This window comes from Pieris napi, chromosome 3, assembly GCF_905475465.1.
Source record: "Pieris napi chromosome 3, ilPieNapi1.2, whole genome shotgun sequence".
NCBI lineage: Eukaryota > Metazoa > Arthropoda > Insecta > Lepidoptera > Pieridae > Pieris > Pieris napi.
Window position 1 is genome coordinate 2,660,838 of NC_062236.1, and position 16,191 is coordinate 2,677,028.

A 16,191-nucleotide genomic window follows, 5' to 3' on the forward strand; every position below is an offset into this window, starting at 1 on the left:
ACAGAAAACGTAAATAACAAGAAAACATTAGCACATAATATAATATATCAGTAACAAAATCATTAACGTTAGAGACATAGAATGATATGTTTTATAATTATAATACTGATGTTAAGTATAACGTTTACTATTAGAAATCATAACAATAAAATATACAGTATTTACAATTCTCCTAACCTACATAGTAATAATAATAATAATTGTAAATTAATATTCAATTTTTTATAGTCAGAACCTAAAATAATAATTTTCAAATCAAAATGTATTTATTCATATTGGTAAGTATGTACTAGAACTCACGCATTAACGTCCATATTAAAAAAAAATACTTTTGGAAGAAACTTCTTTTAGCAGTAAGACCTTTTTTTTTTAATTACAAATGTCTCCTGTTTTGTGTTATTATATAAAAACGCTTCAATTACACATATCTACAACAAAAGATTTTGAATTGACATCCTCTCTTGAAGTCAAATAAGTATCTTTTGTTCTCCATATTTTTATCATTTTTATTTACACACAAACATCCCTCCGGGTGGAAAAACCAATAACGTCGGTTAAGTACTCGTAATTTCATAAGAATATGTCTGTTGGTATTTGCAAGGGTCCTTCATATCCCATAACCATTACGTACAGGTCGAACCCTCGACTTGATATTTGGTCAGTTATTTAGTGTCCCATAACCGGCGCCATTTTTATTGTTAAGCTGAAGGGTATTCTTGACACTTTTCAAAGTATATTTTCTGTAGGATTATTTTTGTCAGTAATTTGCAGACTTTTTTGTATTTAACTGCAATCAGCCTCTTGGATTTTATCAGATTTTATAAAATGATGGCAATTAGGTGGCAAATGGTGAAATAGTTGCAGCTCCTTGCAAACGTTGTTAAAAAAAAAACTTGGCGATTAAAAGGAGTGGCGGAGAGTATATTGCCAGTTCTTCTCTTCCGTTCTACGCCCTTGATTTGAGAACTGGCAGTAAATGTAAAATTAGAAGCATTTCATACATATTTTTTTGACGTTCATAAGTGTACTTTTAAGTTTAAATACTTACATAAATTTTTGTAAGGTTTAACATATTTCCACTCTTAGTCTATATTTAAACATCTTTTTTATGACCTCCACAAGTGTTGCTTAACCTATCTGATCGATCGATCTGCGCTGAATCCACTTAGCTACGAGCCTGGGAGTAAAAAGTAAATGACAAAGGAGTTCTTTATTATTGAAAGCCACATCACGAAGTCGCAGACATATTTGCGAATTGAATGTTGAGAGAATAAGTCTGAATGTTTCGTGTTTAGGTACTATATGATAGTTAACCACATGAAACATATTATTTGTGATACGCAATGCAAGCTTTCTATCGCAGATGAGAGAAATAAAACCTAAGCTTAGTAAAAGCATTTTATTTAAAAATAACATACGGATCTAAAACCGTCTGGATAGTTTCGAGAAATCGTTCGAGTGAATGTATGGATAAAGGCTACAGTTGTAGTGCAAAGCCATTTTAAGTAATTGATTTAATCGCTTATTCGAGTGCTTTTTCAAAGCGTTTTGAGACCAGTTTTGGCCATGTGGCTTAAGTGTTAGACTTCCAATATTTTCGGCTGCACCATGAGTTTATACAATTAGCACCAATCAAACGTAGGAACGAAACCGGCTTGTTTCCTATGACGACATGTTTCAGACGTACAAGATACCTACTAAAATAAAATAAAGAAAACTGAGACAGAAAGTGTTTGTTTAACGCCCGAACCCAATAACCTATCTCAATCCATAATCCATAATCTTAATCCAAATGTTGTAAAAAGTGTGCCAATAACCAAACGACGGATTGTAATAGCCATCTGTTGATACAAGCTATCCATCGGAGGTCGTATCGGTGTCTGTGGATAGATCTTTGTATGAAAATGACAGTTGATGAAAGCTCGATTTCAACAGTTAATTATTTTAACAGATTTTAACTTACACCAGTTTTTTAAATAATTAAAAAACTGTTTGTTTTGTTTTAAACATACACTTGTATATTTAAATGTTATTTGTACGGTTTTATTTACTTTATTTGGTTTACATTGATTATCAAATATGAGTAAAAACTCGGTAAAATGGAACGACAAAGAGCATTTTATCCGTCGCCAAAAATCGATTGTCTTCGTAGGGTTTGTTGGTTATTGGGATGCAGATAAGAGATTGATCGATTGTCACGGTCAGATCTCAGATTGTTTTCAATCTGAGATTGTGGATATTGGGTTCGGGCGTTAATGGACAAGCACCCGCCAGCTTATTTGCCTTATTGTACTTAGTGTTAAGTGCTTGCAGCTGCCCATGACAGCAACAACACTAGACTTGCGTGTGCGTTGCCGGACGTTAAGGTACGCTCCTCTAGTGAAAGTCTCCTAAGTTGTTAAACTAAAAAAAATTAGTATGGAGCTATGTCTCGATTTCCACAGTTGCATCAGACCAGGATTAGTTTTTATAATTCTGCTTGATTTGTTTTCTTTTCTCCTTCATGAATGATATGTTTGCATGTAAGTGCTTGTCACGTTGAAACTTGTATTTGTTTTTATTATAAACTAGCTGGCCTGGCGAACATCGTACCGCCTAACAGTCGATTCTTTATTTTTTTTTAATACTTATTCTGCTATTCGGGACACCGGTCTAGCTAAGATAAAAGAAAGAAAGTTGATAATACAACAAATACATTATGTCAAAAAATAAAAATTTACCTTTCCGGAACCCCTCCACTAACACTTGAACTTTGTGATATGGTATTAAAGTTCAAATTGACTTTTAAGTATTATTACGAATATTATGTATGGGAATATAGAAAAGTGTTGTTTTTGGACTTGTTCACTCAATTTTTTTAATTTTTCTCTCCGTAAGAACCATCCTCGTACTTCAAAGAATATTATAAAAAAAGAATTGGCCAAATCGGTCAAGCCGTTTTCATGTTATGTTGTGACAACGGAAAACGGGTTTCATTTTTATATATATAGATAATGTGTTCTAAACTAAAGGAATAACTGTTTATCAGTGAAACAGGATTGTCCGTAGGTTTAAAATACACGAGCGATATTCCTGTGACGGGACACTATACAATGTAAACACGTTAACAAGCGTGGATTGAGGCTGTTTGCGTTACAGCTTTGCATCTGTCTCACTTTAAACAAGAGTAAACGTTGCGGGCTTACGAACAGTAATTTTACGGTAATCTTCTTGATTAAGTTTTTCTGTATATAAATTAAAAGCTGATATAAGGCTTGATAGAAGATATAGAAGCGTTAGCAGGAAGCTAATGTAGAAAGAGAACCATGGACAGAGGAAATTTTTTAACGAATTCCGTTCAACGGTACTGAAGGATGCTAGAATATTCTGATATCAAAAAAAAGAGTATATAACAAATCTAAGCTGTATATTCTTTTGTAATGATTGGATATTAAACGGACGTTTATTATTATTTATTATAACGATTTGTACTAATGAAGTACAAAGGATGCTATTTTTTTTAACTATCAGCCTACAAACACTCATATGTTACTAGCTGAACAAAAATATTTTTTGTCTATAAAGATTATAGTAGGTACTAATATCGCTATTAAAAATAAAATTTATCGTTAAATGTATTTTATTACCAAATCATAAACTAGAAAAAATATTTAAAAATAGTATGCTACCTATTCTTAGACCTACCGAATAAACAGAGAATTTATAATAATCTGTCAAGCCGTTTCAGATTTAAACTAGGTGACGACACTGTCACACGGGAAAGATGATAAAGTGAATGAATATATTTATCAAACACATTTACGGGTAGGTACGTGCCAGGATTCACCGCAATGTGTTAACTTAAAAATTACTAAATAATCTGGTCAAATGTTCCTAATTCCCATAAATTACAATAATAATACTGTATTACAAAATTTGTACGTTAATAAACTTCATAACGAACAAACACAAAACAAAGTACATAATTTAAGCTTTGTTTATATACATAGATATATTATACTATGTATATAAACAAAGTAAACTAAAACTAGTATGGATACATTTTTGAAAATATCTTTTGTAATACATATTATTCATAAGCTATAAGTTTTCCGAAAGAAGTAAAAACAATTATTATGATTTATTTAGTTAAACAAATTCTCATTTTATTTGAATTAAATTTAATTAGGGAATAAATATATGTCATTTTTAAGCATTAATAAGTAATTAGCAATGAAATATTATCAAAACGTCAGCTGCAGTACGAGTTTCCCCAAACGTCGTGTTTTAATCACGAAGCTGGGCTTGTATTGGACGCTGGCCAACATCACGCCGTGCAATCTCATTCTCAATGCGAGACATTACATTCCAATTGTGAATTAACAATTCTCCTTTATTTCTTTATGCCATTGAGGTAAATGAGCTTGTGGGGCAGATTTAATTGTAGCACTATAGTTTTCTGCGTTTCACTATCGGACGTCAAGGCAGAATACAAAATACCATCCGTGTTGTTACCTCGACGTCCGTCGTTCCACATCTGAGAGTTTTTAATGCAGTTTTTGCCACGCACCACCACTATGTGGAACCAGCTGCTTACTAAAGTATTTCCGAACCAATTCGACTTAGGGTCCTTCAAGAAACGGGCATACCAATATAAGGCCGGCAACACAATTGCGAGTCTCCTGCGCGTTTGCCTTCTATTACATAAAAAAAAGTCTTTTATCCCAATGAATAGAACTAAACATTGTGTTGTGTTTTAGTGGTGACCGATTGCCAGTCTTTGCAATGCCAAGCTTTTTAAGATGCTGGTATCGGAGGTTGGGTTTTTAAACTGATTCTAAGTCTTTTGCCTATGGGCAATTTTTTCCGCTAATATAGGTAGTCCAGTAAGTATAACAATTTATGCAGAATTTTAGTCCAAAACTCCTATTTTGTTTTAAATTGTAATTATGGACCCAGTTCCGACTACAGGATCCATCTAAGTTAATGAAAAATTTAACTCGAATTATCACCAATATCTCTCCTGATTAAATTCATAAATCAAACGCCCAAGACCACTTTATCACTCGAGTGTCTTGGATCCGTTTCGAAGATTTTTCTATATTTCAGAAGGGCAGGCGCGGCCAGTCGACATGATAATGACAAACGATCGTTGCTTTTCTATCAAAAATATTTATTTGATCCCACGCCCAACAAAATTGAATTTGCATTGTTATAAGCAAGGCCGGAATACAGACTGAAATTTTTCATCGGGAAATGCTCACAAATGGTTTTATGTTTCCTTAATTTGCGCTCGTGATGTCTTTATTCGTGATCCGTTGATTTATTCGCTTGGATAAAACAAAGGCTTATTGTTTATGTGCGGTGTGAATGTGATAATTGTTTTTTAATTGGTAACGGCCGTAGAGGAAAGATATATTTAATTTTCGTTCCAATTTGACATCTGGGGTTTACGGAAATAATTGCCGACTACCAATTTATGAAACCAGCTGCCATTCCAGGTATAGGGAACCGCTACGACAAGAGAAAAGCGTCTCATAAAGGCCGGCAACGCACTTGCAGGTGTAAGTGACTCGGCGACTCGTTTGCCTTAAGTCCAATATTTTTTTTTATTTGGACAATTCACACCAATTGACCTAGTCGGTGAAGCTTGTGTTATGGGTACTAGGCAACGGATAAACATACATATTATAGATAGATAGACATATTTAAAAACCCAAGACCTAAGCACAACACCAAATGCTCATCACATCGATGTTTGTCTCAGCCGGGGATCGAATCCGGGACCCATGGATTCGCAGTCATGGGTACTAATCACAAGACCAATGAGCCGTCAAACATTATACGAGTATATGGTATATCACTATGGAAGATCAACTAGTAAGTTGACCTAAATAAAAAATACAATTATTTCGAAGTCCGATCTCTCAACAATAGGAAATTATTTCCAGCACGTATAGGAAATTATCTATAGATAGGTCCTTTGATTCGACCGTTATAACGGACGGAGACTGCTCCAGGGTAAAACGTTATTGGATATCGCTTACGAGACCCCATATTTGGTTCCAAAGTCCGTCCTTTTATCGAAGTGAAGACATTCATTTTATATTGACTGTATAAGCAAATAAGCCATCCATTAAGGCCGATCGGAGTTTTTCCGACAAATCGAATCACGGAGGAGCCCATTATGCAGATTTTCCATTAGAGAAAACTCAATGACGAAGTTATTTTCGTGCCTTAGGCAGCAGTTGAGTGTTTAGATAGTTGGTAACTTTGCAGCGGAACTGCCTGGAGCACTTATAATGAGTAAACACCTATGTTATCTGAAGGTTTAGAAGTTGTTAATTGAGTTATAACTTAAGTTCATATGAGACAAAGATTTTTGCTATAGTATTGACATATTAGAAGTTTTTGATATATTGTGATGTTTAGGATAGAAGACGAAATTTAAAGTGAAAATTTGTCAATTCCTTATTTAAACTGCGTAACGTGTATATCTTATAAAAAAGACATCATCGGCTTCAATATAACTCATCATAATCATCATAAGTTAAACATCTAGTATTTACAGTCGACTCTCGATAATTTGACACTCGTTAATTTGAATCTCTCGATAATTTGAAAAAAAAAAACCGGTCCCTTGAAAAATACTCGATAAATTGAATAAAATCTATGATAATTGGTCCCTTCGGTAATTTGAAGTTGAAAATGTATTATCTTGCTCGCCAACATGCGATAATTTGAAATCCGGTCTTCCCTACTCTCTATAATTTGAAGCGTTTATCATGCAGTGACGATTACTTTGCAGCTCTCACCACTATCGAAAATTCTTTGGATAATGATAAACTGAAGTCACTCACTCAAAAAAAGATAACAGACTTCTTTTCGAAATAAAAATTTGTGAATAATTGTTTTAATAATTGTTAATACATAATAAGAATATAGAAATAATAAGTAACAAATTTTGATCAAATTCTTATTTCCTTCAGTCGCCCTCGTGGTTATTCAAACACTTGTTATTATGAACTCTTGATAATTTGAAATTTATCTCTGGTCCCTTGAGTTTCAAATTATCGAGAGTCGACTGTAATAGAATTGAAAATTCACATTTTAAATTATTAACACAGGAAATGCTAGAAAAGTATATGCCGTTGGTATAATCCTACGAATATTATAAACGCGAAAGTTTGTAAGTATGGATGGATGTTTGTTACTCTTTCACGTAAAAACTACTAAATGAATTGTAATGAAACTTTACAATAATATAACTTCAGAATAACACAGGCTACAATTTATAAATATATTGTGTGAATTGTCCAAAATATGAAGTAGGATAAAATCTACCATCTGCGAGCTATTCTGGCGTGCGTTGCCAAAACCGCTAGAGTCACGCATATGTAATGTATGATGGAAATGTTTATCTTAAATAGTCAATATCTTTAATGTCGCGCATACGAAGTCGCGGGCACCAGCAAGTAAATAAAGGACACAAACGGATTCAATATAAATAATTCGATTGAGTTTCACGTGAGTTATGAATATTCCATTGTAAGTTAACGTTAAAACAGGCCGTATTCAAAATGACTATTGATCGTGTTGATTACAGCCCGAGGCCAGATCAAAGTAATAAATTCAAAGAGAATAGAAATGTCCGTCTGCCATTATCGAGGTGACTTGTTTCTCCAATTTTAATTTTCCGCCTTCATGGCTCTTTGACCTAGTGTTTTTAGCTTGAACTTTTAAACGGCTTTATTTATGTGTTTATCTTTTATATGAAAGCTATGCATATAATATTCTTTAGTATTTGATTTGTGCCTGTACGCATTTGAGTAAAAGTTCTTTAAAAGATAACAGAGAACGTGAATTTAGAAAATATTTTACATAACTCAATAATGTGCATTTATAGCCGTTTACGAAGTCTTATATATATTCGCGCATAGTTTCCTACGATTTTTCTAATTATCTCATGTATAAAATTGTATACATTACAATAAAATAAAAATAAATAAATCAGTGGCGCTAGAACCTTTTTTAAATCTGGGCCTAAGATTTCTGTATCTCTTACAAGATCATTTACCAATCTAATAAGCAAGTAGGTGATCAGCCTTCTGTGCCTGACACACGTCGTCGACTTTTTGGGTTTAGACAAGCCGGTTTCCTCCCGATATTTTCCTTCACCGTTCGTGCGAATGTTAAATGCGAACATAGAAAGAATGTCCGGCACAGACGGGAATTGAACCTACGACCTCAGGGATGCGAGCCGCACAGTGAAGCCACTAGGCCAACACTGCTCGCTCACTCACTCATTACATTATCTTATTATTATAGGCGTGCGTCATTGAATTATGAAAATGTATCTACCTATTTCTTTTAACCATACAAATGTTATTTTTCATCGTACAAAATGTACTACATCTAGAATTACTACATAACACTGTAGAATTTATTAACAGCCATTTATAAGACAATTAGAATTATTTATAAAGTCATATAGTTGAAGACATTTTAAATATCTTCGTTTAATTGTTAGTCTTAAAATTCTTTGTAACAACAATATTGGTCAAAATAAAGTTCATTGAAATAAAAAGCCTTCAAGCTAACTAACAATCGATCATCGGCAGACGGTCATTTGTGACACAGCACAGACAGGGTGTGGGCGGCACTTATTGTATGATCTATGCCGCTTTACTGCGAACAGCGGGACACCAATATGTGGTGCTTAGATGTATGAGCGTGCCTTTGTTGCAGATGGGAGTACTTAATTTTAGTATAGGGAATATTTGCTAGAGAGATAATAAGATAAACTTTTTGAAGTTATACTTCTTTAGGCGCGTTATGAAAAATTTATGAGAGTGAAATTTCACGATGCGCGCGCACCGTGACACAAAATTAACAGAATGAAGTTGCCCACGGAAGATGCTACGGCATTGGACATAATTTAAAAACAACATTCGAATTTATTTATTTAATTTTTCAAATGTAAACTGAACTTTATTGACTATAATGACTCCTTTTCCAGTCTTTGATTATTTAATTGTAATTAATTATTTGCGTGCAATCAAAAACTATTTTTAATAATGCCAAAGAAGTATAACTTCTTATGCGCGTACATAAGTACACGCACCCTTTTTTTTGTATCTCTAAATAACTATAACTATGTTGTATGTATCAGGATTAAAATACCGATTTAATAATAATGATCTCTATTAACATATAAAAATTTGTATGTACACTTTTAAACTTTACATTTTTTATCTTGTTTTCTACTGACACTATCTTCCATCAATCTTAATACAAACTTCATCCTTCTGTCTTCTAATCAGCATAGCCGTCTCATTCTATTTCTAGGATCTTATAAGGGCTTTTGCAAGGCAACGTTCTTCTAAAGTCGTTAAACAATATTAGTAGTCTTCGATTAGACAGCGGATTTCCAAAATCATTTATTCATATAGGTAGAACGGAAGAGAAGAACTGGCAATAAACTCTCCGCCACTCTTTTTAATCGCCAAGTTTTTTGTTTTACACAACGTTTGTAAGGAGCTGCAACCATTACACCATGTATCATCGTAATTGTATATGAAAATCGGTTGTTGATACCAGTATTGGATGTTTCAAAATACCAGCGCTGGTGTTAAAAAAATCCTTGTAGATCTAAAATTAAACTCGACCCGTTCAAGCAACATTATATTTTAAGGATCATTAATCCAGTCTCGTAGAAGTGCCTTGAAGTACAAAGGGTCTAAGGAGTTGTTTAACCGCAAGGGAAACGCAAGATGTATGGAGGGTCGAACGGAAGAGGTTTTCTACCGTATCCGATGACTTCGGGTTCCGATTGCCTGTAATAGCTCTTAAGAGGAAGCTCGGGCAAGCTTTCTTCAGCTTTAGCGGTTAAAATAAGCGTGTATTTAGAAAAATATGTTTAATTATACTCATTTATAATTTGAATGCCAACTGATATTTAATCGTTTTAATAAGATAGGTATTTGATATACCTAGTAATAATTGTTAGCCTTTGCCACACTTAAAGCTCACTCTATATTTTTTAGGGTTGTCGCCTTTAGCCTTTTAGCCCATTTGCTGTGTAAAAGAAATATTTTTATCAGAAGGTATTACCCGCTATATATTTCGAAAATCCAAAAGTAAAATTATTGAAATTAGTATGGTATATGCATCTTGTAAGCATTTACCATGGAGAGTGTTCAAAGGAGTTGTATCGGACGTCAAGGCAAAATACGAAATACCATCCGTAACACCTCGACGTCTATCGTTCTACAACTGAGCGTTTTCTAAGGCAGTTTTTGCCGCGCACCACCGCTATGTGGAACCTGCTGCCCACTGAAGTGTTTCCGAACCAATTCGAATTAGGATCCAGAACGTACCAATTCTTGAAAGACCGGCAACGCACTTGCGAGCCTTATGGCAATGTGAGTGTCCATGGGCGGCGGTATAACTTAACATCAGGTGAGCCTCCGGCCCGTTTGCCTCCTATTACATTTAAAAAAAATATAGGTAGGTATGCAATTATGGTTGAGAACCATAACAATCAATAAATAAAAAGGCGTAGTTAACTATAAGAAACGATTACTAGGAGAGCAGCGTATGCCAGGAGCAATCTCGGCAGGCGGTAATTAAGTGAGAGTACGGACGCCCGCTGCACCTCGAAGAATAAATCTCTCTTCAGATTTACTGTTATGGCTCTGCTAACAACCTCAAATATACTGAAAAACTTGTTGCCGTGAACATTAAGTATGAGGTTAAATCTTTTTAATGTTCAGAGGTATTTTTTTAATATTATGAGATGTAATTATTATAGTTCATTCACACACCCATTCACACACTCACTCACTTAATTTGTAACACTAAATGTATTATTATTATTTAAATGTTATCCTATTATGGAAATAGTTCTACAGATAGCTGTGCAGTGTTAATGCGGTCATAGCATGACGTTATATGAATGGCCCCATAGCCTTCCGCAACCCAAGAGAATTTTTCAATTCCTGAGATATGCGCGCTCAAGCAAACTCGTCAATTTTATTAAGACATTGTATCAGTATATCACAAAATTATGTTAACAAATTTTTTTTTTTAAGATATCAAAAACATTAAACAAGCCATATATATAATTACTAGTGGACCCCACAGACGTTGTCCTGCATGATATTTCAAGCTATTAGGATATTAAAGTATGAAAGTACCGACTGCAGCGCCACCTGCCGGGCTGATTTGTGAATCTAAACCATTCCCAGATCCCCTTGAACACACACAAAAAATTTCATCAAAATCGGTCCAGTCGTTTGAGAGAAGTTCAGTGACATACACACTCACAGAAGAATTATATATATAAAGATGATTAAATTGGAATATGAATGTTTTATCAATCTATATTCAAATTGCGTTCGGAGCTATAAGATAATAGAAGACAATTATTTATGTTTTTCCTCATGGGCGGTATGAAAAAACCTAAAAGAATGGAGCGTTAGAAATATGCCAGTCGCTTTACGCCTGGTCCGATTTTCTCGTAAATTGGTCTCGCGAAAAATTGACACGCTGCAATGTCATGTCCTGTCTACTATCAATCACTTGGAAGCTTCTTGATAAATCCCTCCATAATGCACGATTTGATACGAATGTGTTTTAACAGATTTCTTGCGTTGGGTGAATAATTGCTTTCGGCGTGATTTAATGTATTTTTTCTTTTATGTATAATACTTATTTATTAACACATTATATAGCATTTTCTACAGTATACAATTACTATTTTTTAAGACTCAAAATGAATGTATTAGAGCAATTTGTCGAGCAAACTGTCTTGATAGTTGCATGAGATCGCTCGAAAATAATTAGACCGCCAATTGCGATCGTTTTCATTCAATTATGTCACCATGAATTATGTTATTTTTGTAAATGTTTTCTGCACGATTACTAAATCGTTTCCGCCAATTTAATATAGATTACCTTTTTAAATAAATAAACTCTTAAATAAATAAACGAAAAATATCAAATGATAAAAATCGTTTACGATTAATTTTGATTAACGTATTATACTTTTACAGTCTTTGAAAACCTTACTTCCGCTTTCGAAGAAAAGTAATTTTCCGCTACGCTTGTGTTGTGAATCAGCGATGTTTAGATGAATTACTTAAAATTCGCCTGAAATCACGTTGTGGAAAAAGTCTCACCTTGATAATCGTATAATATAAGTAAAACCGGAATGTTGAACCGCCAAGGCTGTAAAATTTTCTCATTGAGGCTTCCTTAGTTTTATAAGCGTGGCGATTACCTAAATCGTCGGAAATACGCTCCGAGAGTATAGACAGACGCAGGCACTCTCTTAAGTGTAGTATAGCATTAATAATGTTTAATTATTTACCGTTTATTCTTTGTTCTACGTAGAGAATTACCATGGAGAGTGTTCAGAGGCGTTGTTCGGGTTAATACCTGCAGCTGTGTTTCATCGTCGGACGTCAAGGAAGAATACCATACCATCCGTATCACCTCGACGTCCGTCGTTCGACAACTGAGCGTTTAAGGCAGTTTTTGCCGCGCACCACCACTTTGTGGAACCAGCTGCCCACTGAACCGAACTAATCCTACTTAGGGCCCTTCAAGGAAAGAGCGTAACAATTCTTAAAAGTCCGTCAACGCACTTGCGAGCCTTCTGGCATTGAGAGTGTCCATGGGCGGCGGTATCACTTAACATCAGGTAAGCCTTCTTCCCGCCTCCTGTTACATAAAAAACATGAGTGGTTATTATAGAGTGAAAATATTATCCTCTTTTATTTAAAGCACCCCGTTGACCCAGGAACCGTTCAACGAAGATAGTTTTTTCTAAAATTTAAAATATGAATTTTTTCTTCTAATAAAATACAAGTGCCCTTAGCCTGTTCAACGCTGACACAAGCTTTTAAAACGTAAGATAATTAATAATTCAAGAGGTCGCTATCAGCTATAATCAATTTTGTTAATCATAAATCCAACGTAATAAATATAGTATATTGATGTTATATCAAAAAAATAGATGTTTATATATTCTCTTGTAATTCCAGAATAATCTTCAAATTTACGAAAGCTCGAAGCTATAATTAAAAAACATGCCTCGAACTAAAAACCTTTTTTTAATTTAATCCTTTTAGATGAATTTCTCAAAATTATATGTAGTCTTCTCTCAGTGGTTTTTAAAATTCTTATGCAACCCCTCTCCCTATATAACATACATATTTATTATAGAAATAATTGAATTGCTCACTTATTATAGGTTTTAGGAAGTAATTTCTAGGAAATTGTTAACGAAAAACAGTAAGTAAATTTTCAAAAGTGAAATTAAAATTCCATATTTTAAAACTATTATGAATAGGCCCCTTGTTGGGAAACACTGCTCTAGGTAGATAAATAATGTCAGCTATTTTAAAGTCGGTTCAATTTTTTTAAACTAATTTCGGTGAAAATGTTCCTAATTAGCAGACTCATGCTTGGCCACGTGGAACAAATCGTCGTTAAATAGGATAACCCCTGACCCACTCTATGTATGTCACTATCTTAACTTACAACATTCTATATTCGTGTTATTAACTAATAGATACGAAAAAATATAATATACTGAAAATATATAATCTGTCTGTTTGATATGAAAACTTATTTTGACGTTTGATTTGTCCAAATCTGCAATAATCTTATCTATTTTTTAGTGTTCAGGTGACGATCATACAGTATGATATTAAATTGAACTTGTAATAAATATTCTAATTCCGTTGCATACATTTGTTAAACTTTTTTTTGTGTCGTTTTTTTTCACGAATGTTCTGTGAAATACAATAATTGTTCAGCCTTCACTGTCAAGTTTTTTGCCTAGTTGTTGCGTGTCGTGTGTTTATAATTCCTAAGATTAATTATTATATCAACAAAGCAGTAGTATTGTCAGTTGTCTTTAGATCACGTTTATGATATACCGTATCGTTCGCTTATCACGTTTAGATTACATTGGACGAAATTGCTATTTGTTAGAACATAATTCGCGTGGCTATACGCGCGATCGTACGTCAATTCGTGTATTGTAGTTATAATTATTAGGCGTTGTGTAATAAGTGTTAATTAAAAACTGTGGCCTGCGCGGTAAGGTTCACAGTATAACGGCAGTGATCTTTCTCTTGTTTCTTATACCCTGGTAGTTTGTCTACTGATTCGCATATTTAAAGTGCAGTTTGGGGCTTGTAATAAATGCGTAAATTACGACTGTTGATATCAGTAGGTGCTACTTTCGTAGTGACCTTCATGATCTTGGCGTTGAGTCGATTGGACAACGTGGAGCAATTGGAAAGAATCACTCGTGAGGTGCAAGAGACAAATGCTACGGTGCAAGTAATTCAAGGAAAACGACAGAAAGTTGTTGAGGTAATCATTAAAAAATTTGAACGAGTTTCTTACTCATATAAATCCTCAAATAAATAAAATTAATCCTTCATTAAAAAAAGTGTAAAACTGAAGTGTGATATTATCGTTTTAATTGTATTACTTTTACGCACCTCTCCCAAGCGAATGATACCAGGTCTGTGTATCATCGTCCACGTATCACTCATTTTACTCGTTGCCGGTCCATTCAGAAAACTACGACTAGGATTGTAAAAAAGCGAAGATATACATCCCCCTGAGTTATAGTATAAAAAGATCATTAATATATCCTACCGTACACGTCCTGTAAAGCCACTTTTTCCCAAGTTCCCGTAAAGTTCGGCCTAATAATAATGAATGGCTTCGGGATCCTTTCATTAGTCTGGTCGTACGAAGCCGAGATTAAAACTTACGCTGCGGGCGACTCGCGTGTCTTGCCGCTTTTCATGCCTTTGAATGTATAGTGGCCTGAAGGTTTTTCAGTATTCATTAGAAAATAGACTCGATGGATGATAAAACGTGGAATTTATATAAACTTACATTTTTATAAATACTAAAATTATGTAATGAAAGAAGAATTGAATAACGTCTTCATAGAATTCAATAATTCTAATAAACGAAGATTTATAATGTCTTATTTTTTTTATAGGACGGGGCAAATGGGCAGGCTCACTTGATGCCCATGGACACTAAATACCAGAGGGCTCGCGAGTGCGTTGCCGGCCTTTTAAGCATTGATACCCTCTTTTCTTTTTTTTAAAGGACCCTTTGTCCAATTGGTTCGGAAATACTTCAGTGGACAGCTGGTTCCACATAGTGGTGGTGCGCGGCAAAAACTGCCTTAAAAAACGCTCAGTTGTGGAATGACGGACGTCGAGGTGATAGGGTGGAGTTTCGTATTCTGCCTGGACGTCCGATGATGATTTTTAATACACTGTCTAAAGATTGTTGAAATGTTGCTGTTTTTCTATATTTATTTTACATTTTAATATAAAATTGAAATGTAAATATTTTAATGAAAAAAAATATATACTCCTGCGGCTAATGTGAGTGCAGAATTAGTGAATTTTTATTGCAGTGCTATGAAAACACTCCACTTTCGCAATTAAATGTAGGCCACTAGGCAGAGCTCTTTATTAATAACCACGATGACACTTCACTTACATTTTGACGTGTTCGCAGATTTTTGAAGCGAATGTTATATTTTTTATTTAACGGTATAGAAAAATATACTTGTAATATTAATAATGTATTTTACATTTAAATATTGGTGGAATCTGTATGAGCATTTTAAATTGGAATTAAAAATAACAGGAATGATATAAGTTTTCGTCCTATAACTTCTCATGCCTACGATTTAATTGTGTTTCCTAGACATCTAATAGATCTAATAGAAACCTTGTAGTTTCCATGTCTAGACCCTAAAGTAACTATTTTTTGAATTTTTCGAAAATAAGTGAAAAAAATGCAAATTTTCATCATAGAGGTATGCGCTGATGAGAGAAAGCGAAGAGTTTTAATTAAACCTTTTTATTTGTGGATTTAAATGATAAGGAACTATTACAATTGCAATGGTTGTTTTAATGAGGCCTTATTTATCGAAATCGATGTTGTTGCTGATCTCTGTTGTGATCGGGAAGCTGGCAGAGCAAGATACGATTTTTTTTTAAATTATTTTTATAAAATAATTTAAAAAAATTAATATGTACTGAAAAGTCCAGAACTCTTTCTAAAAACTATTGAGTGTGCTGCCAGAACTCAAAATTTTTTTATGCTCTGCTGGTAAGTGCTCTGCTAACTTCACAGACACGGGGTTCTAACACT

The 16,191-nt window shown here is 34.0% G+C and overlaps 1 protein-coding gene across 2 annotated transcripts in view; it reads left to right on the forward strand.

Moving 5' to 3' along the window:
• LOC125063347 (mannosyl-oligosaccharide alpha-1,2-mannosidase IA-like) overlaps positions 1-16,191 on the forward strand; it is an 82,592-nt gene that overhangs the window by 48,653 nt on the left and 17,748 nt on the right. Inside the window, exon 1 of one of the 2 annotated variants that reach the window (XM_047669758.1) lies at positions 14,027-14,370. The exons of the other annotated variant lie outside the window; for it this stretch is intronic. Within the exon in view, the coding sequence (XP_047525714.1) occupies positions 14,197-14,370 (174 nt within the window). The 5' untranslated portion in view covers positions 14,027-14,196. Of the gene's footprint in view, positions 1-14,026; positions 14,371-16,191 lie in introns of those variants that run through there. 2 annotated transcript variants of the gene reach the window in all.